We start from the raw sequence: 22,595 nt of genomic DNA, 5'->3' as shown, positions 1-22,595 counted from the left end.
GTTTTTTACTCATTTACTTGTTTCTATAGCTACATTTGTAGCGAAATAGTTAATTATATTTACAGTATATTTCAAAATTATGGTGTATATACTGTATATATATATATATATATATATATATATACACTCTAGATGTAAATATTTATACTATATGTAAATTCATTGTTTTTATTTATAATAATGCTTTAACAGAAACTAGAGAAAAACTGTTTGATGTTTTCTTTTGTTTATCAGGTAGTTTGGGGACAACCACTCCAGCTAAAATTCAGCCAAAAAGACAGTTTACCACTTTACGATCATATATTGAAACCACCTCTCTTAATACAAGCAAAACCAGTCTACAACTAGAGGCACCGTCACTGGGAGTGGACATTGTTAGTTCCAACCATTCACAGCCAAAAAGCACTTCACAGTCAACAAGATCAGCAAAACTACCCAATGACCCATTAATGGAACCAGGAACTAAAAGAACAGTGACCGATATAAAGAACACTAAAGGTATGAATTATTTGTCTGAAGGATGAAAAAAACTATTACTTGTGCTATTAGTATACTTCTTTTAAACTAAAAATAAGAGAGTATACTTTCAGTGTACTTTTTATGTTCTTATTTGAGATATACTTAGTGTAAGATTGTTGAACAACAGGAGTTTGGCTTATACTGACAGGTATACAGAGAAGTATGTATATTTGGCCTTATCTTGTACTTAATCTTTTGATTGGGATATACTTAAGAAAAATATAATTAAGTATTCTAACCCCCAGTTTCACAGACTAGGCTTGAGCCTAGTACCAGACTAAAAGGCATGTTTGAGTTGTTTTAACTGAAAGCAGCTTGAACAGGCATATCTTACAATGTCAGTGTAATTGTTTTGTCTCAAGATGCACACAAGTAATGATTTTTTTCTAAGGCACATTTATAAAAGCTGCTTAAATGTTCTAATTGAACTAAGGCCTAATCCTGGCTTAATCTAAGCCCTGTTTGCGAAACCAGGCCTATGTATACTTATGGCGCTTTTCCACTCCATGGTACGGTATAGATATTGATGTGATTGCAAGCAGGTTGAGTTAAAGACCTATTAGTCTGCGCCATCTAGAGTTTCATGACAGAACTTTGTATTAGTGCACTAGTAGTACTTGTACATGTTCTATTTTAGTACTTCTTAAAGAGTTAGTTCACCCAAAAATGAAAATAATGTCATTTATTACTCACCCTCATGCCGTTCCACACCCGTAAGACCTTCGTTAATCTTCGGAACACAAATTAAGATATTTTTGTTGAAATCAGATGGCTCAGTGAGGCCTCCATAGCCAGCAATGACATTTCCTCTCTCAAGATCCATTAATGTACTAAAAACATATTTAAATCAGTTCATGTGAGTACAGTGGTTCAATATTAATATTATAAAGTGAAGAGAATATTTTTGGTGCGCCCAAAAAAACAAAATAACGACTTATATAGTGATGGCCAATTTCAAAATACTGCTTCAGGAAGCTTCGGAGCATTATGAATCTGTGTGTTGAATCAGCGGTTCGGAGCGCCAAAGTCACGTGATTTCAGCAGTTTGGCGGTTTGACAGGGGGCCTCACTGAGCCATCGAATTTCAACAAAAATATCTTAATTTGTGTTCCGAAGATTAACGAAGGTCTTACGGGTGTGGAACGCCGTGAGGGTGAGTAATAAATAACAGAATTTTCATTTTTGGGTGAACTAACCCTTTAAGAGTAAATTGGCCCACTTTTTAGTTTTATTAAAGTATACTTTTAATTGTACTTTAAAGTGCACTTCAAGTGTAACAGTAGTAAACTTTGATTACACAACTCATTTACATCTAACATTTTTGTGAACTTATAGGCATGGGCGACATTGTAGTCATGGAGTTTCCCAATGTGAAACTCCATGACTGTGGTACGCGCACCATCCATGCTGTCACAAAAATTTGTTGCACGGAAGAATTCGGAAAGCAGACAGCTGAAGTAGCCTATGCTTTGGGCTTGAGTCAGGCCTCCACAGACAGTGCGCGTCCTGAGCGAGATCCAAATCCACATGAATGGCCTGTTCAGGGCACAAGCAAGAAAAACTAACTGTTCGGAGAGTCAAAGGTAGTCCACAGTCTAGTAAACGTTGGCAACCTATTTAAGTTATTCTTGACTGTGCCGATGAACACTGTTGTGTGAAAGAAGAATTTCTGAAAACACACATGAGAAACACAATGAGACAGGAGAGGCTCTCAGACTTTGCAGCAGTAGGTTATTGCTGTACGGTCCATGCATGTGGATTTGGATAAAACAGTTAATCGTTAATGGTTAATGCCGTGCCTGGTGGACGCAGTTTAGTCCTTCATGGTGGCATAGTGGTTGGGCACGCAGGGCATATTAAATTATTATTATTATTATTATTAGTCTACTTTTATTTGGCTATTAAATTAATATTACAATTGATTTACCCTGCAATAATTTTATAACGCATCAACGCATAACCGACATGCTGCGAGGATAATAAAAGATTAGCTTCCTCATCTCAAAAACAACTTGTTTAACAGGAAATACTTGATTCACGAAAATACCATTTTTTTCACTATGGACCACAAGAGAAATATTTAAAAAATAAATTAGATTAATCTCTCATCCTCGAAGAAAATGAAGCGCCAGATGGCGGACGCTTGGTCAGTTTTTACTTTCAGTTTCTGTAGTGAATAATTGACTGGTGTTTGAGACTTCTTCACCGGCATAACTCTCACGCAAAGTTTGCACATTGCTTGTGTGATATCCACTGGCTCGACTTCATGGTTTAAATTGGAAATATTTTCAATATTACGACATGGCATTTTTCTTTATCACCAGTTACTCACAAAATGGTGGACAATGGTTTACATTTCGTGCCCGTCATTTCCCGTGATAATTATTAAATAAATGAGTAAATAAACAAGTAGGTAAATAAACAAGTAACAAGCAAACTTAAATGAGTTTGCTTGTTACTTGTTTATTATGCTTAATTATGCATATAATTAAGTAATTATTAATTATTTATTATACCCCCCCTCATGTAGTTACTTATATTACCAGTACTTTCTTGGGAAGCACATTGTAAGTACACATACTGTAAAATAAAGTGTAACCCCAAGAACTGGGAAACAGCGCAAACACCGCATACATCATCCTGGGCCGTCCCTGGCTGTCCGAACATTCTTCTGTTCTGTCATGAAAATTTGGTGAGATTTTGAAGTAGAGCCCACAGTGCTTCTCAACCTGCATCAGTCCAGTAACCTGACCTTCAGTAAGAGACAAGAATGTTTCCTTGAATATCAAACCTGTTACTGTCAACACTACCTCCATAGAAAGTTACGGCCTCATTAACATCCCTCCCTACTACCAACAAACTCTCAGTGTATTCTGCCTGAAAAGAGCTTCCCAATTACCCCCTCCCTTACCGACTATGGGACTGTACCATCACCCTCTTTCACTCCTGGAGCAATGAGCATGAAGGGTTACATCACAGAGGCTTTGGCATAAGGCTATATCCATCCATCCACCTCCCCTGGCGTGTCTATTTTTTCTTTGTCCAAAAGAAGGATGGCATTCTGAGGCTGTGCATTGATTATCAAATATTGAACAATGTGACAGTGAAATATTGGAGATAACACTGGAGATGCTGAAAGGAGCTACTGTTAACTGACCTCCGCAACACTTATAATCTCATTCGGATATGGATGGGGGACGAGTGGAAGACAGCTTTTGTAACACCAATGGGGCACTACAAGTACCACATTATGCTGTATGGCCTGATCAATGCCTCCTCCGTATTCCAGAGCTTTATGAACAAGGTGTTCCAGGACTACCTTTAGTGCTTTGTCCTGGTGTACATTGACAGCATCCTGATTTACTCCCAGAACTAGACAGAATATCGTCAGCACATGTCCCTGGTCCTAGAACGTCTGGGGAAGTTCCAGTTGTTCCTCAAGGCCGAAAAATGCTTGTTCCATCAGAACCACATCCAGTTTCTGGGACACAACCTCAGCCCTCAGGGAATCCAGATAGACGAGGGGAAGTTGGAAGCAGTCAAGTCCTGGCCAGTTCCAAAGCCAGTCAAGGACCTACTAAGATTGCTAGGTTTCACAAACTTTTAACAAAGGTTCATTCAAAACTATAGCATGATTGCCACCCCTCTGACTACTAAAGAAGGGTCCAAAGAATCTCACCTGGATGACTGAAGCCTCCCACATCTTTGCTTGCCTCAATGCCACCTTCACCTCCTAGTGCTTCACCTAGTGCATTCTAATCCTGAGCGCCCTTTCATGGTGGAGGTGGATGCATCCCAAACTGGCATGGGAGCTGTATTGTCTCAGCAGCAGGGGAGTCCAGCCAGACTTCACCCATGTGTCCTCTTCTCCCGGAAGTTATCTCAGGCGGAGCAAAACTGCGACACTGGGAACCAAGAATTGCTCATCATCAAATTGACTTTAGAAGAATGGCATCATTGGTTAAAGGGATCACGCCATCACTCTCTGTTCATCACTAACCAGCGCAATATTGAGTATCTGAAGAAGGCTCAACGACTGAATCCACGGCAGGCCAAGATGGACATTATTTTTCACCAGTTCACGATATCAGAAATATTGGAGTTTCCAGCTCTTTCCCATAGTCAAACAGATAAACCCAGTAACTTACCAACTCAAACTCCCCAGTATTTACTGCATACATCCCAGTTTCCATGTGTCACTATTACAACCTCCGGTGCCACTGATGGTCCTTCACTACCGCTCCTCCTGGATGATGGGCTTACATTTTTAAAGACATCCTTGACTCCCAGTGTCATGGAGGGTGCCTTAAATATCTGGTCGACTTGATCCTGCGTTACCAGATCCCGCGCTATACCAGTGTTGCCAGACGTACGATAATTATCGTATTTGTGCGATAATTTTGACCTCTGTACGATGTACGATCAATAATGAAAAAAATCCCATAATGTACGATAATTTAAGAATTTTGTGACACTTCAAATGATGGTCATTTTAATCATAGGGCTTCTATACTTTATCTAGCTGTGGATGATTCATGTTTGTGAGGAGAACGTGAACTTGGTGCTACGCTCTGGTGCTACGCATGTCTTCCATCTCATATCACGTTACGTCTTCTCAGCCAATCATCGTGGAGAATGACTCTCACAACATTCATGCCGCGGCACCAGTTGTTTCCAAGCTGAGTTCGATAGTTTAGAAGTATAAAAGTATAGAAAATGAGTGCTGAAAAGGAAGGTGAAGACAGGGGAGAGGCGAAGAGCAAGGCAGAGCCTATGGAGCAGCCTAAAAGTTAGCACCAACAGCAAACATACAGAACTGAGTGGGAAACGGACCCCAGTTTTGCAGGATGGTTAAGACCTGTTTCAGGCCATGACACCAAAGCCTTCTGCCGGTGTTGTAACGTGCACATGGTGGCTGAGATGACTGTTTTAAAAAAATCACAAAAAGTCAAAGAAACATTAGGACCAAAAGAAAAATCTAGCCCCAGCTCAAAGGTCCATAGCCCATTTGCTACACAAACCGTCAGAGAGAGAACAGCTAGATACATCAGTGAAAAATGCAGAGATAAAGCTAACAGGGTTCATGGCAGAGCACAACAACGGGGTACATGGTCGACGTCTTAAAAGATATATTCAAAGATTCGAAAACAGCTCAGCACATGAGCCTTGGTCACACAAAGACAACTGCTATAACCAAGCATGTCATTGGAGACTGTTACTTTGAGAGTCTAACCGAAATCCTGAAAAGGAAAAAATTCAGCGTTTTGATTGACAAGTCACCAGACATCGGGAATGTGAAAACGCTTTGTGTCGTTGTTTCTTTTTTCGACGAGGGCACAAACAGGATTCAGACCCATTTCTGAAAACTGGTGCAGATCTATTCTATGAGGGGGCCACTGAAGAAAGGCTTTACACCGAGATGATGAAATCATTCACCGATGCAGATGTACCGATTGAAAACATAGTGGGGTTTGGATCAGATGACTGCAATACAATGATGGGAAAACACAATTCTGTCTCCAGCCACCTTAGAAATGATCCGCTGGACATCACAGTGCAGCGGTGTGTGGGCCACTCGTAGCACCTCGGTGCGAGTGAAGCATGCAAGCAGCTCCCTTGCAGGTGTGCGAGGATTTAGCCAGAGACTAGAGGTCTGCATTCCCGCGACGCTCGATAAGACCCGATAAGATTTCTTGCTGCGCGGGATTAAATTTTGAATGAAAGGCGGATTGCGGTCGGTAACTATAGTGTGCATTAGGCGGGAGCGGGCGGTCTGACAATAACCCGGTTGCTCCCGAGATGCTTTGACATCCACACATCTGTGCTTGAACTTGAAGTGAGCAAATCTTTCTGCAGTGGTGACGTTCACACAGTCACCAGTTCTCTGTCCTGAGAAACCTGCCAATATATGTTCTTTGCATTAGAGGTCTGCGCGAGTGCACCTTCAGAGATCATTCAACCTTTGCGATCGGATTTTGGAGGAGAGACGTTCTGAAACGGTCGTCAGTCAGTGTCATTCTGTTCTTGCGTGGATGTTAAAAAAGATTTCATTTTGCAGTATAGCTAGTAAGCCAACATTTTTTTCACTGACATTTTTTAGGGTGTTGACAGCATCATAGACAAATAAAAAATCTTGTATATATGCAACATTTTATACTTCTTATCCCCAGTCACTCTCTTTCTTTAGGGGAAGTTTAACGCGAGATTCTGGAAACGATCTTTAGCGGGACGCATCGGGTCGGGAAGAAAATCACTATATGCGGATAGCGGGTGAACACAGAGTGAATTTTAGGCAGGAGCGGGTTCGTGCGGAATAGAACCATTGCGGGAGCGGGCGGGAGCGGGACGAAAAAAACAGTCCCGCGCAGACCTCTACCAGAGACATTAATGGATATTTCAAAAACAGTGCAAAACATCTCGCACAGCTCTGAGAATTTCAAGGTTTTTGCCATGTTGAACCCCACAAACTACTGAAGCCCTCCCAGACCAGATGGCTGTCATTGAGCGAAGTTGTGAAATGTGTGTCCGCCCAGTGGAATGCCCTCCGGCTTTTTTTCACTGACCAGTGGTTCGAGGCCAGATTGACCACTGCAGAGAATATTTTTCGCTTCCTTAATGATGAGTCTCTTCACCTGTACTACTATTTTCTAGAGTGGGTGCTACCTAAATTCACAGACCTTAATCAATATTTTCAAAGTGAAAAGGTGGTGATTACTTCAATGAAGACCAAGGTCTGTGAAACCTACACAGATCTCCTTCTCACCTTCATGGACAGAGACTATGTTCTGCGTACTTCATGTACTGCGTAGCTCCGACCACAAAACACGCTGTACTTGGGTGTAAAAGTGATGCAGCATGTCCAGCAGGCTAAGATTCCAGCAGCCACCCTGACAGATTTTCTTGTGCGCTGTCAGAATTTTCTCCGGGTTGCCTGCGGAGAAATAAAGAAACAGTTTGACTTTGATGATGTCCTCTTGACCCAAATCGTGTGCCTCTCCCCTGCCACTGCGACTGATGCCAAGGCACGAGCAGAGCATCCGTCTTTGCTTCCCCTCATGCAACAAGTGCCACGGTTGATTGATATGGCAGACGCAGACCGTCTCCAAGCCATCGATGACCAGTGGAGGCGATTGCCACTCGTGGCCTTAAGCGAAGATACAAAGGCAATGGATGTTGATGAATTCTGGCACCATATTTCTACTTTGGAGGATTTCGAGGGGGTAACCATGTTCAGCGAATTGGGGAAGTTTGCTCTTGATGTTCTCGTGTTTCCCCATTCAAATGCATCATGTGAACATGTTTTTTCTAAAGTCAACCTCATCAAAACAAAGCCACGAAATTGACTTATTACAGACTCTCTAAATGGGCTCGTGCACACCTCAGTGTGTGTTAAGAATGCGGGAGGGTGCCCTGCTTTTAAGCCAACGAGCACTATGTTACAGTCCATGACGGCATCAAATCTGTACAGCAAAAGGACCCCCTCAGCATCTGGCAACACGCAGGCTTCTGATGACAGCGACTCAGAGGTGGAGTTTGGACCTTCCCACTAAGGTACGCCTTATTTATCTATTGTCGTAATTTGTAGGTCGTGTCAAAAAGTTGTTGGTCTAGACCAGTGGTTCCCAACCATGTTCCTGGATGCCCCCCAACACTGCATATTTTGTATATCTCCTTCTGTCTGACACACCCATTTCGGGTCTTGGAGTCTCTACTAATGAGCTGATGATCTGAATCAGGAGTGTTTGATTAAGGAGACATGGAAAACATGCAGTGTTGGGGGGCCTCCAGGAATGTGGTTGGGAACCCCTGGTCTAGATAAATAGCTGTATTCTGTACGTTTGACTCTTGTACAATAATTTTCTTCCAAATACATTAATTTTAAGCTTCTGGTACGATACTTGGATATTTCCAATCTGGCAACACTGTGCTACACATCCTAATCGCCCAGCACCCCAAAGTAGAGGCAGATCCGGATGTCGGGATCGCTGGCCCACAGGAGCGGTCCATGGACGGTACTTTCACGAGTGCACCAGGCTCTCCATCACAGTCATTCACCTGCATATGCTCACCAGAGTTCTAATGAGACACCTGTTGCCCTTCACGGTAGCGTTTGGACTCCTACTTAAACCTCAGATCTGCATTCAATCGATGTCTGGCTTTCGTTCAGGTTCCTAGGACTCACCATTTGCACTGTGTCTCAAGTAAAAGGACCTACTGTAACTAATACTGACCTGTTGTTCTCGGATTTGCTCATTGCTCCAGCTCAGGGAACTTTATGTGGAATATACTTACCATTGTCGGTACTCACCTGTGTTACAAAGATCTCTCTCGAAGGGAAGTTTCATGAGTTCACACTTACAAATAATCAGATAGTTAATAGTATGCATATCAGATAGTAATAGTATGCGTATTTGGTGTGCTGTCCGAGGAGAGGGCTCCGAGCTTGGTATTTGGCCCAAACCCAGAGTACTTCCCCTGTATTTTGGGTTTAGGAAAGTAACCAGGTGAGTGTGAGGAGACAGGGTGGTGGAGGGATGCTGAAAACTGTCAAAAAACATAGGTGAGTCAACTGTGTGTATATATATATATATATATATATATATATATATATATATATATATATATATAGGTCTCCACTCATGCTGATTGGGTAGACATGTTGATTGCTGATTGATGACTGCTGGTTGGAGTGATGTGATTATTAGTTAGATCATTTGAATGTGTTCCTCCCGAACTTTGTTAATAAAACATCATAAAGTGACTTTTGAAAAGTATATATAGTGGGGAAAATAATTATTTGATCCCCTGCTGATTTTGTAAGTTTGACCACTTACAAAGAAATGAAGGGTCTATAATTTTTATGGTAGGTTTATTTTGACGGATAGACAGAATATCAAGCAAAAAATCCATTAAAAAAAAAAAACACTGTACAAATGTTATAAATTGATTTGCATTTCAGTGAGTGAAATAAGTATTTGATCCCCAAGCAAAACTTGGTGGAGAAACTCTTGTTGGCAAGCACAGAGGTAAGACATTTCTTGTAGTTAGTCACCAGGTTTGCACACAAATCACAGGAGGGATTTTGGTCCACTCCTCTTTACAGATCCTCTCTAAATCCTTAAGGTTTCTTGGCTGTCATTTGGCAACTCGAAGTTTCAGCTCCCTCCACAGATTTTCTATAGAATTAAGGTCTGGAGACTGGCTAGGCCATTCCATGACCTTAATGTGCTTCTTCTTGAGTCACTCCTTTGTTGCTTTGGTGGTATATTTTGGGTCATTGTCATGCTGGAAGACCCACCCATGACCTATTGTTCTGGCTGAGGGAAGGAGGTTCTCATCCAGAATTTTACAGTACATGGCCCGGCCCATCGGCCCCTCAATGCGGTGAAGTCATTCTGTACCCTTAGCAGAGAAACAGCCCCAAAGCATGTTTCCACCTCCATGCTTGACTGTAGGGATGGTGTTCTTGGGGTCATAGTCAGCATTTCTCTCCATCCAAACACAGCGAGTCGAGTTGATGTCAAAGAGCTCAATTTTGGTCTCATGTGACCATAGCACTTTCTCCCAAGCCTTCTCTGAATCATTTAGATGTTCAGACGGGCTTGTCCATGTGCCTTCTTGAGCAGGGGGACCTTGCGGGCACTGCAGGATTTCAATCCATTGCAACGTAGTGTGTTACCAATGGTTTGCGTGGTGACTGTGGTCCTAACTGCCTTGAAATCGTTAACAAGCTCCTCCTGTGAAGTTCTGGGCTGATCTCTCACCTTTCTCATGACCATCCTTTCCTCATAAGGCGAGATCTTGCATGGAGCACCAGCACATTAGACTCTTTTCCAGCACATTTTCCAGCACATTAGACTCAGTTGCTTCTTTGCGCTTAAAAAAGATTAAGGAAATTAATCCAATGCCATGGTACAATGAGCACACTCGGGCCCTAAAGTTAGCAGCCAGAAAAATGGAGCGCAGCTGGAAGAAAACAAAACTAGAAGTATTTCGCATTTCGTGGAGAGAGAGAATGATTGAGTACAGAAAGGCCTTAAAATCTGCTAGATCTGCTTATTTTTCAAAACTTTTAGAAGAAAATAAACACAACCCTAGGTATTTATTTGATACAGTGGCTAAATTAACAAGAAATAAAGCTTCAACTTCTGATGTTTCCAAAGAGCACAGCAGTAATGACTTTATGAACTTCTTTACTTGCAAGATTGATAATATTAGAGAAAAAATTATAACCATGCAACCGTCTATTACAGTATCGCGTCAGATAGTGCATTGTAGTGTCCCTGAGGAAAAATTCAGTTCATTTACTGCTTTAGGAGAGGAAGAATTGTCTAAACTTGTTAAATCACCAAAATCAACAACATGTATGTTAGACCCTATACCGACTAAGCTATTGAAAGAAATGCTTCCAGAGGTTATAGATCCTCTTCTTAATATCGTCAATTCATCTTTATCACTAGGACACGTACCAAAAACTTTTAAGCTGGCTATTATTAAACTTTATTATTCAAATCATACTTATCTGACCGTTATCAGTTTGTAGTAGTAAACGAAGAGATGTCATATCGATCACAAGTTCAATATGGAATACCGCAAGGCTCAGTACTAGGACCGTTGCTGTTCACTCTGTACATGCTACCCTTGGGAGATATCATTAGGAAGCATGGCGTTAGTTTTCACTGTTACGCTGATGATACTCAGCTCTATATTTCTTCACGCCCTGACAAAACTTACCAATTCACAAAATTAACAGAATGCATAGCTGATATAAAAAATTGGATGACCAGTAATTTCCATTCAGAAAAAACAGAGATTCTAATTTTTGGACCAAAAACTTCTTCACGTAATAACCTAGAATACTGTCTAACACTTGATGGCTGCTCTGTTAAGTCTTCGTCGTCACTTAGGAACCTGGGTGTGCTCTTTGATACCAATCTTTCATTTGAAGGCCATGTTACTAGCATCTGTAAAACCGCATTCTTCCATCTTAAAAATATATCTAAACTACGACATATGCTCTCAATGAAAAATGCAGAACAGTTAGTTCATGCGTTCATGACCTCAAGGCTAGATTACTGTAACGCTCTACTGGGTGGTTGTTCTGCTCGCCTGATAAATGAACTACAGCTCGTACAAAATGCAGCAGCTAGAGTTCTTACTAGAACCAGGAAGTATGACCATATTAGCCCAGTTCTGTCAACACTGCATTGGCTTCCTGTTAAACATCGTATAGATTTTAAAATCTTGCTAACTACTTACAAAGCACTAAATGGTTTAGCTCCCCAGTACCTGAGCGAGCTCCTAATTCATTATAGTCCTTCACGTCTATTGCGATCTCAGAATTCAGGCCAGCTGATAATACCTAGAATATCAAAATCAACCGCAGGCGGTAGATCCTTCTCCTATTTGGCACCTAAACTCTGGAACAATCTTCCTAGCATTGTTCGGGAAGCAGACACACTCTGTCAGTTTAAATCTAGACTAAAAACGCATTTCTTTAACCTGGCATACACATAACACATTACCAATTTATATTTTCAAATCTGTTAAAGGATTATTAGGCTGCATAAATTAGGTCAGCCGGAACCGGGAACACTTCCTATAACGCCTGATGTACTCGTTACATCAGAAGAAGAATGGCATCTACGCTAATATTAGTCTTTCTGGTTATCCCGAGGTTTACCGTAGTCAACCGGATCCGGGCCGTATCCAGGTGAGACCAAGGACCTGCACCTTGACACGACCACAGCGCAGCCCTGAAGTATCAGCAGAGATTGAGTCAACTAGATCATCCACTCTGAGGGCCTCATCGACACGACAGCCACGACACAGTTCCTCAACAACCGTCCATACCGCCGTGATGAATACGATCCTTAATTGGATGGAACTGGAATAAATACTTTGAATGTTGCGATCCTGTCGGACTTATGATAGCTACCTGAATCGTAACAAAGCACTGTTGGCCAGAGGAGAACTGGCCCCCCGACTAAGCCTGGTTTCTCCCAAGGTTTTTTTCTCCATTTAAACACCTATTTGCCACTTGTCTGCCACCTGATGTCACCTGATGGAGTTTGGGTTCCTTGCCGCTGTCGCCTTTGGCTTGCTTAGTTGGGGACACTTGACATTTGACTTGACATTTGATATTCAACAGTGCTTTGATCTGCCTGCATTGACACTATTCTTTTAAGAGCTGCTGTGCAGCCAAATAATGTACCAGTTATCAATGTAAAGCTGCTTTGACACAATCTACATTGTAAAAGCGCTATATAAATAAAGGTGACTTGACTTGACAGAGGGCGATTGATGGTTATTTTGTATTTCTTCCATTTCTGAATAATCGCACCAACAGTTGTCTCCTTCTCACCAAGCTTCTTGCTGATGGTCTTGTAACCCATTCCAGCCTTGTGAAGGTCTACAGTCTTGTTCCTGACGTCCTTTAACAGCTCTTTGGTCTTGCCCATGGTGGTGGAGGTTGGAATGGAAGATACAGATTCTGTGGACTGGTTTCTTTTATACTCATAACAAGATGACATTAGGAGTACTTTCTTAAAGTGACAGGACTAATCTGTGTTCCACTTGGGCACATAACCAATCTGTGGGAGCCAGAATTTTTGCTGGTTGGTAGGGGATCAAATACTTATTTCAAGTCAAGTCAAGTCACCTTTATTTATATAGCGCTTTTTACAATGCAGATTGTGTCAAAGCAGCTTTACAGTGATAAATGGTATATAATTTTGGCTGCACAGCAGCTCTTAAAGAAAATGCTGTCAATGTAGGCAGATGCAAAGCACTGTTGAATATCAAATGTCAAGTGTCCCCAACTAAGCAAGCCAAAGGCGACAGCGGCAAGGAACCCAAACTCCAACAGGTGACATCAGGTGGCAAACAGGTGGCAAATAGGTGTTAAAATGGAGAAACCAGGCTTAGTCGGGGGGCCAGTTCTCCTCTGGCAAACAGTGCTTTGTTACGATTCAGGTAGCTATCATAAGCCCGATAGGATCGCAACATTCAAAGTATTTATTCCAGAAATTGCAAATCAATTTCACTCACTGCAATGCAAATCAATCACACACAGTTTCTGCCAATCTCATGTTAATCTTAAGTACCTATAGAATAGTATAGCATCCTTCATATCGCCGAAAAGTCTTTAGTTTTATCATATTTATAAAAGATACATACGCTGTACCGAGTCTTTCCAAAAACAGCCGAGTGCCTGGAGGTGTGTCGTTGTGAGCGGAGATAGAGCGACGAGCTGTCACAAGCACGTGCAGCTTTTGCGTAGAGATCGGCTGCAAGCTATCAATGGTCTGTTAAACAAATATATTTAAACACACGCAATACACCATCGCGTTATCCATGGATAACTTTTGAATCACTATATTAAATATAGCGTATAGTAAATGATGAATAATGAATTTATAAATTCACTACGTTCGTATTGTTTACATTATATGCACTTAGGCGCCTATTGCCAACAAAACAGACATTTGAAGCAGTTTTACTCACCACCTGCGGTTCCGACTCATAACCGGGATCATTACCGCAGTGACCGCTCCATCTTTCAGTTTCAAACGATCTGTAAATCCAGCATAGAACTGAGCTTTGTTTATGAAACCATAAGCGCCGATCCCGAGGGCTCGAACAGCCACGGAAAATCACGAGATATTCTCCATTCATTTTAACCAATAAAAAACGCGATTGCAACTATCAGTTTCTATGGTTATTTTAATGACAAATATCGAAAGTACATCAATGTAATGCGTGAAAACAAAACTCTTAGCTCCACTTAACGCTGGGTTCTTTGGGAAGCAAGGCTATCTTTCCCTCACAACCAAAAACACACTTCTTTGGTAACATTGTTGATTTTGTGAAGTCCTGTGACCTGTGCAGCACTGCCGACGACTTCCGTAAAGCCGAACGCGCGTTGATGGGCGTGCTCTTGCTCTCTCTCTGGTCGACGTGTGCGTGCGTGCCCTTCCGGAAGAAGTGCCCGTACAAGGAATTCCGCCCCCGTTTACGTCACTCAGGCCCATGCTCGAAACCCCCCCCCCCCCCCCCCCCCCGAAATTCGTGAGGATTTGGAGGAGTATTTTTGGCACAGAAATACTCTGTCATACGTCCAACTCGTGTTTTGAAACTTTGGCCATGTTTAGCATGATAATCCAACTCTTTAACAGTGTAAATAAGTCAGAATGCATGAGATAGCATTATACCCCCCCTTTTAAAAATATTGGACTATAGCCATTCTGGCTGAAGTATTTATGTTTCCTGTTTCTAAGATTATCTCTTGTGAAGACCTATTTTTGTTCCTGTTATTCTAAAGAGATTATCCTGTAAAATTCTATAGTGATCGTAGATCGCCTCTTGTGTATATCATCGTGTTGTAAGACTGTTTGAAAACTGCAAACTTACCTGTTGATATAGTAGGAACTGAGAACAAATCAGATAGCAATGATTTATTCAAACTGACCAAGAAGCAATCAGAGTAAACTATAAAATCAGAAGATCCTCTCATTTCGGGTGCCATTAAGTCTGAAAACTTACTCCTCCACAGCTAAGTAATCCCAACTAAAGGAAGAGCACTGTCAGCTGTTAGGCAGTTTAACCAAGACTAATGGGTTTGGAGATGGCTTGAGTCTCACAAGGAAAATCACTCTTGAATGCAGGACTGAAATCCTGTGTAAAACCCACAGACTATCAAAATTGATCAGATCATCACAAAATGAAAATTAGAGAATTAGAGACCATGTGACTAATAAGAGACAACTGTAATTTATGTGAGGAGGAGAAACAGCTACGCCCGAACTAAAAATCCTCCAAGGGTTGGATAAACATCTGAGTTTAAACAAAGCATTAGGTTAAGACTACGGGTTAAGACTGGTAAAATGGGTTATGACAGAGGTTGGGTTTTGAATAGGTTATGAAGACCAAACAGCGTCATGTAAGCCACCTAACTACTCATCTCACTTGTTTTACTTTTCTTTTTTACTTGGTTTCTTTTCTGTTCTGTTGAGATTCTCATTTTCTAAGTCAAGTTTTTGCCTCAAAGCCACAGTCCACGACTCCATAGTCTTTGCTTGCCTTAAACTTCAGCCACGAGACTCCACTCCATTCATCCACCAACATACCAACTGATTGGCTGCCCAAGATGTCACTCCAGGTGCAAAAAGACCTCCAGCGAACCAACGAAGATAAGATGTTCAATAATTTAGTGTATAACATAATTCAAGAATTAGTCTGAGTTGAAGGGGAATCAGAAGCCAAGTCCTGACCGGATGAGAGGAGGAGCTAGGAATTGAGGAGGGATTCAGCTGATGCAACCTTGACTGACGTTGCCTGCCAGAACTAATGCTACACTTGATTTCTGTCAGGACCACTATAGCGATTATCCCCCAAAACAAAACCATAAGCTGATATCCCCTAAACACAAACTGACAGCGAAAATCTGATTTTTTTCTCTCTGATAGAATTGTTAATAACATCCTGATGCTAGCGGCAAATGTTGAGCACTTTAGATCCAATCTTCTAAAGCAAGCAAGGACATATTTGCAACGAGCGTGTTGCTTTAACCATATTTAAAATAATTGTATGGGATCTATTGGGGGAAGCTTACACCCAGTGTTACTGTAATTAAATTACTTATCCACTGAAAAAGTAAGGGATTACTGTTCATTTTTAGGTAATTTAATTACAGTTACTTATAATGTACTTGCGTTACATACTGTAAATTAGTTCAACAGTTCTGTTTAAATCAATACTGAATTTAAAATCTAAATTTGTCGTCTAAAGGTAAAAGTGAACACTGCCTCTTTAAAATCGTTAGCCGTAGTGCAGTTGCGTGTGAGTTTGCACCAGTTGGCTGCGTAGTCGCTGTCTGAAGATGTCGGCAGAAGCGAGTGGCTGTTTTGCAGAATAGAAATATTCCAATTCCAATTACTTTCCAATTACTTTTCCAATACACTTTTTTGACACAGGTAGGCAAGAACATTAAGGTAAAATGTAAGCTATGTCCTAGAGAGAAAAAACTGTGCGCACTCTCTGAGAGATGGTCTTCAGTCAGTGCGCTCTCAGCCAAAGCGCACACACATAGCCGCCTCTCGCGAGTGTCAAATTTTCGCTGTTTATTACACATAAACGTTCAAATACACACACAGTTATGTCAAAATGCCCGTCTTGGTTATGTGAATGTGAACAGCATGTGTAACAGCATATTGTCTCCGTCCATTAGGTCTTAGTGACAGCAGTCTTTAAAACATGCTACTGTCTACTATTGGCTGTCTGTATTATAAATGATAATCAAACAACAAAAGAAAAGCTTTAATAAGGATTAATCTATATTTAATTGATAAAGTTATGACTATGCAGAGTTATTTTATATTTGATCATTCAATTTCTGTGGTATTTTTACTTACTACTATTAGACCTACCTGGAAAAAAAAATATAGCATTGTTTTATTTGTATTTTTATATATTTTTACCGTGGTATCAACTTTGATATCGAGTATTGTGCACTTTTGGTGGTATCGGTACCGACTACTAGATTTTTGGTATAGTGACATCCCTATTTGTTACTAAAAAATTTTTAAGTATTATAAAGTAAATAAAAGTATTATAGTATATGTTTTAATAAAGTTAAAATGTTTTAAAAAGCTATAAAAGGCTAAACTATTCCATGTTTGACTAAATTATTAAAAGAGTTTCCTATCTATTGTCAAGGTTTATAGGGATTTTAAGAAGTAATTAGTAATAAGTTACTTATTGAGTAATTAAATGACTTTTCAGACATAGTAATTAGAAAAGTATTTTAAATACAACATTGATGATTTAATTAGTAATTAGTAATTAATAACTTTTTTTAAGTAACTTACCCAACACTGCTTATACCCCTAGCGGAAACAAAATCTGATACAACAAGCATGTTGTATAATCACAGAACTAGTATTAAACTAGTAGTAGTCTGGTTGGGGAAGCATACACCCTGCAGCAACAGTTCCAACTAGCAGCAGCAAAATCTGATACAACAAGCATTTTGTAAAATCACAGAACTAGTATCAAAACCAGCGGTAGTCCGGCCGGAGAAGCATACACCCTTGCAGCAATAGCTCCGACTACCTGTTGTGACATTAGCATATAAACTCGTCATCTTTTTAGAGCTGCCCCACAGCAGACCCGATTTGCCTGCACCATGAATCGTCATTCCGTCCATCACCACAAAGCTGATCGAATCTGTGCCGTATAGGCTCCATACAACTGCAACTTGCAGCGACAAGCATGTTGCCAAAAACAATAGATAAGTAACGCACATTGCCCAAATGATCGCATAGCACAAGCATTTAATTGAAAACAACTAGATAAGCCTAAGCAGCACGGATACCCTTAAAGCGATAGTTCACCCAAAAAAGAAAATTATTCCATGATTTACTTACCCTCAAGTCATCCTAGGTGTATCTTCTTTCAGACGAACACAATCAGAGATATATTTAAAAATATCCTTAGTCCTCCAAGGTTTATAATGGTTGTGAATGGTAGCCCAAATTCTGAAGACAGAAAAAAATGCATTCATCCATTAAAAAACTAATCCATACGACTCCAGGGGGTTAATAAAGGCCTTCTGAAGCGAATAGATGCATTTGTGTAAGTATCCTTATTTAAAATAACGAGCTTCCGGCGCGACAGCCATACACATTCGATGTATGTCCAAAAAGCATTAACTTCTGCGACATAGTACACAATGCCATGACGTTCTACACTATGCCATGACGTACAACGCATAGTACGTCATGTCATTGTGTAGAACGTCATGGCATTGTGTACTACGTGCAGTTTTGCCTGCCGAATTCGCCGTTTAATTAGCTCCTGAGCAGCGTGGTTTAATAAGCTCCTGAGCAGCGCGATCTAATTAGCTCCTGGGCAATGCAATAAGCTGCTGATAATACTGTTGACTTTATATATGTGGATGCTGTGATAGGCCTCGTGTTCCTATAGGGTTGTCCTAGAGTCAATGCAAGCTGCCTAGTCCATCCCAGAGCCAGAAGCAGACCTCTGCCTAATAGATCTGTGGTCTGCGGATCCAGTTCCCTCCCGAGTCCCCACTCTCGAATCTTTGCCTTCTCTGCTGGTCCCATCCAGCTGTCTGGATGCTCCAGTCCCATCTGGAAATTTTCCTCCTCAGATATTCTTGCCCGACTTCCTGGCACCATCTCCTTTGCTGGTGTAGCAGAGGAGCTCAAAAGAAATTATTAATTAATTTATAGGGAATTTTAAAAGAGTCACTTATTTTATGACAGAGCAACTGATTTGTTGAGCGTTCATTTACACGGGCTGTAACTATAAGCTCTGTAATGGATAGGAATATCGTGAATATCGTGAAAACACTATTTATTAGCAAGGTATCATAGATCGGCAGTTTAAGACATTAAATTCGTAAGCACATAACACAAGACACTTATCTTTTTAAAAATATAAATGAGACTTTATTGATTATTATCAGAAAGAAAGGAAGTGAGGAAAGAATGAGTTTTAAGAGAGTGAAATGATGAAATCAAGTTCCTAGCAATATATGCACTTCATAAGACCTGATCTGAACGAACCATCAATCATTAATTTAACCCTTCTATCGCTTCTTAGGGCGGGGTTATTAGACTTTATATCAATGCACCAGTTCAGCTAGAATCTGGAGGTACTTGCGTTTGTGTCTTTAAATGGGGATTCCTTTGTTGGTGTCCTTGGCTTGGAGAAAGGTGTTCCCCAGTTTCTTTTGATTTGCTGCAGGTCTTTTCGTGTCCGGATTGATGTCGTGGGAAGCCAATCATGTTCTGGTGTGCTGGCGGAGGAGTGCCCTCGTGGCTGAAGTTTGTAGTTTTAAGGTGGGCAAAGACTGTAGAGTCGTTGATTAAACTTTGTGGCAAAACTTAACTTAGAAGCGAGACTCTCAACGGAAAAGAAAGGAAACTAAGTAAAAGAAAGGAAAGTAAGTGAGTGAGACGAGAGTAGTTGGATGGCTTGAATGAAGTTGTTTGTTCTTATTTTCATCTGATCTTGATCTGCCTTTGTCTTGTCTTCATCGTCTGTTCTGTCTTCTTGATCTACCGAATTGTCTTCATGTACTGAATATTTAAACTGAGGTGTTGGTCCAACCTCTTTGAGGAGTTCTGACCAATCAGGTATCGTCTTTGATTCAGAGGTGGCTTTTCTCCTCCCCTGATCATATATTAAATGTTATCTGTGGTCTCTTAACTTTCCTGCTATTAGCAGAGAGTGCGGAGAGTACAGTTTAGACATGATTTCTATAAAAGAATACGATACATTTGACACAGATTTCATTCAAGCCAAAATTTAAATTATGAACAGATATTTACACTCATACCAAACAAGGCACACTTTCAATCAACCATTCAAAAGTTATAACAATTACATGAATTGTAATTCATCAGTGATCTGAGCATAATAGTCACAAGTATAGGTTTTAGACATAATATAGAATTATGCTGTTGAATGATGTTTGATTACAAGTTCGTTTAGAATTGTTTTATATAAAAGAGTCTTTGTGGGGTTTTTTGTGGTATATAACTCTGGTTCACTCAGAGGTCACTCAGAAAAATAAGGCCTGTTTTGTATCTACATTTCGGAGATCAAACAATCTCTGCTGTTATCTTGGTGGGGATCACGCTGTGCCCTCTTCAAACTAATCCATCTTTTACAAACTGCTTAAGGTTGACATCTCCTTCCTCAGCTAGGCTCAACTTTTACAAGCTTGCAAGGCCATAAAGTACTTAGCTGGGGGTTTTGTAGACTGAATGGAAGCACAAATGACAGATTCTCTGATTTTGGGTCCCGCATGTTGATTTGGGATCTGGAGTGTTGAGATGAGTCTTGTATGGAATTATGTTTGAACGAATCATTTGGAAGATTCATTTGTCTGGTTCACCCTCAATTCCTACACTGGTTACGTCCAGTCCCCTGGATCCTTAGGATCGTGGTCCAGTTCCTTGGCTCTGCCCCTCCACCAGCTTGGCATAATGCTGAGTCCTCTGCCTGTCAGCCCGTTGGGTCCGCACTGGCTCTGTGCGCCCTTGTCTTCATCGTGGTTCTTCAGCTGTAGGACTCCCTGTAGGACTCCCTGTCTCCCTCGTCCCTCCAGCTCAGCCTTAGTCAGTTGTCACTCTGCCTCTGCCACAGACATCCATGTATCCGGCTATGCCTCAATCCTCCACCCCTTCAGCTCCACCGGGCTTTTCCTTCCCTCTGGCTTCCCCTTCATTCTCACTCCCTCCATCATCACTCCAGACTGCCGAGCCCACGTCTCGACCTTGGTCCTGAGCCAGCAGCTCCACCTTAGGCTTCCGGGCCATGGATGTCGAACTGGTCTGTCGGCCTCTCTGCTCCGCCAGATACTTCACACACCCTGGTTCCACCTCCGTCAGTTGCTCTCCGGGTTCTGCCTGGGCATTCTGCCAAAGCTCCAACCTGGTTCCTTCCACTGCCAGCTCCACTATGATGTCTGTCTCCATCGATTCTTCCTCTTCCCTGCCCATCACAAGTTCCGCACCCTCCTCCAAAGCCCTCTTCCTCCCTCCTCAGGTGCACTTGTTACTGCGCGAAGATGTGTCTTCTGGGAGGGGGGAGTACTGTCACGGTTATGGACTTTTATATTCTGTTTTGTTTAGTTCCTGTTACTCTGCTCCAGTTTTGGTTTTCTTGGTTACTGAATATCTCCTTGTTTGTTTCTATGGTTATTAGTGGTGTAACGATTCACTCGTTTTCTCGATGCATCGTTTTGCATGTTTTTTTTAATCGTGAATCGTTAATTTCGGTCAATAATCGATGTAAAATGCTAAGAATCGGATTAATCGTGATTCGATAGCGATTCAGTGCTTTAAAATATATAAACATTAAATTACTACATGCGCAAATTAATGGAGACGTTGTGCGCCGTCATTCGCGCTCTCTCAGCTCTCCTTCACAGATGTGCACTGCACTCTTTACCGCCGTTCCCTGGATTGCACTCGTGCTGTGTCCGTAGTTGAAGCAGCCTAACGTTAAAACTCTGCTTATTCAAGGGCGCACATTTATTGCATGGATGAAGCAAACACATAATGTAAGTGTCTAAAATAAGTATGCACAGTTCCAATGAATGATAAATGAAATTTAAATTAATGTCGTTAAACTGAATGTACGAAGGAAACTGCTGAAATAACTATAACCTTAACAACACTGAAATAAGAGCGCGTGGTTTATCTATCAGTCAGATGTGCATTAAAGTTGCATTCATAACTGTAGACACCCAGCGCATTTTCTTTCAGAATCATCATAAGGAAAATGTTCCGTATAAAAAGAACAAAGAGGGCTTTTCTTATTATTCCATGAAGAAAATTTAGTTTAGGATTAGTTGGGAAAGTGCATGATAGGGTAGTCTCTCCATGTAAGGATAAGTAACTTTAATAAGGTTGTGTAGCCATTAACACTTTCCTACACTATAGTTCACATGAACTAACAATACTTTTAAAGCCTTTTAAAATTTTGACTTATGTAAATTTCTACAAATGCCAATTTTTATAGGCTATTAAAATAAAGTTATGTAGCATCATTAAGAACTAACATGAACTAAAATTAGCAATGGAGAAAAGGTTTTTTTTTTTTTTTTTTTTTTGCCCCACTCTCTGACCCCCCTGAAGGTCGCTGAGTAATTTGCACCCTAAGAAATTGAAGGAAGCATTTCAATAACCCTATGAATGCATATAAAATTGCAGAATCGAATCAAACACCTATGAATCGTGAATCGATTCGCTGTCTACCCAAAGATTCACAGCCCTAATGGTTATATATAATTATCACCTGTCAGTCATTATGTTTTTCTTGTATTTAAACTCACTGTTTTGTTCAGTCCCTTGTTGGTTCAGTCCCTTGTTTTGTTCAGTCCTTTGTTGGTTTCAGTTTGCATGATTGTTTATACTTCCCCTGAGTTTCATGGATTATTCCTTATACCCTCCGTTGTGCAATTCCTACAGCATCCACTCATGACACTACAGTATTGTGACCTAGCACGTGAAATGGCTTATTGAACAAGACAAAAATAT

General features: G+C 40.9%; 2 protein-coding genes across 6 annotated transcripts in view; both read left to right on the top strand.

Annotated features, from left to right (window-relative positions):
- LOC127517592 (proline-rich transmembrane protein 3) overlaps nucleotides 1-22,595 on the top strand; it is a 127,160-nt gene that overhangs the window by 13,221 nt on the left and 91,344 nt on the right. For 3 of the 5 annotated variants that reach the window (XM_051903450.1, XM_051903447.1, XM_051903448.1), the window contains one exon: nucleotides 235-498. The exons of the other annotated variants lie outside the window; for them this stretch is intronic. In XM_051903450.1, coding sequence (XP_051759410.1) covers nucleotides 235-498 — 264 coding nt within the window. The remainder of the gene's footprint in view (nucleotides 1-234; nucleotides 499-22,595) is intronic. 5 annotated transcript variants of the gene reach the window in all.
- The window catches only part of LOC127517607 (uncharacterized), a 120,144-nt gene that overhangs the window by 44,260 nt on the left and 53,289 nt on the right, over nucleotides 1-22,595 (top strand). The gene's annotated exons all lie outside the window — the stretch shown is intronic.

The sequence above is a fragment of the Ctenopharyngodon idella genome, chromosome 8 (genome assembly GCF_019924925.1).
Source record: "Ctenopharyngodon idella isolate HZGC_01 chromosome 8, HZGC01, whole genome shotgun sequence".
Classification (NCBI taxonomy): Eukaryota; Metazoa; Chordata; class Actinopteri; order Cypriniformes; family Xenocyprididae; genus Ctenopharyngodon; species Ctenopharyngodon idella.
Note: the sequence above shows the minus strand (reverse complement) of the source record. Positions and strands in the feature narration are given on the sequence as shown.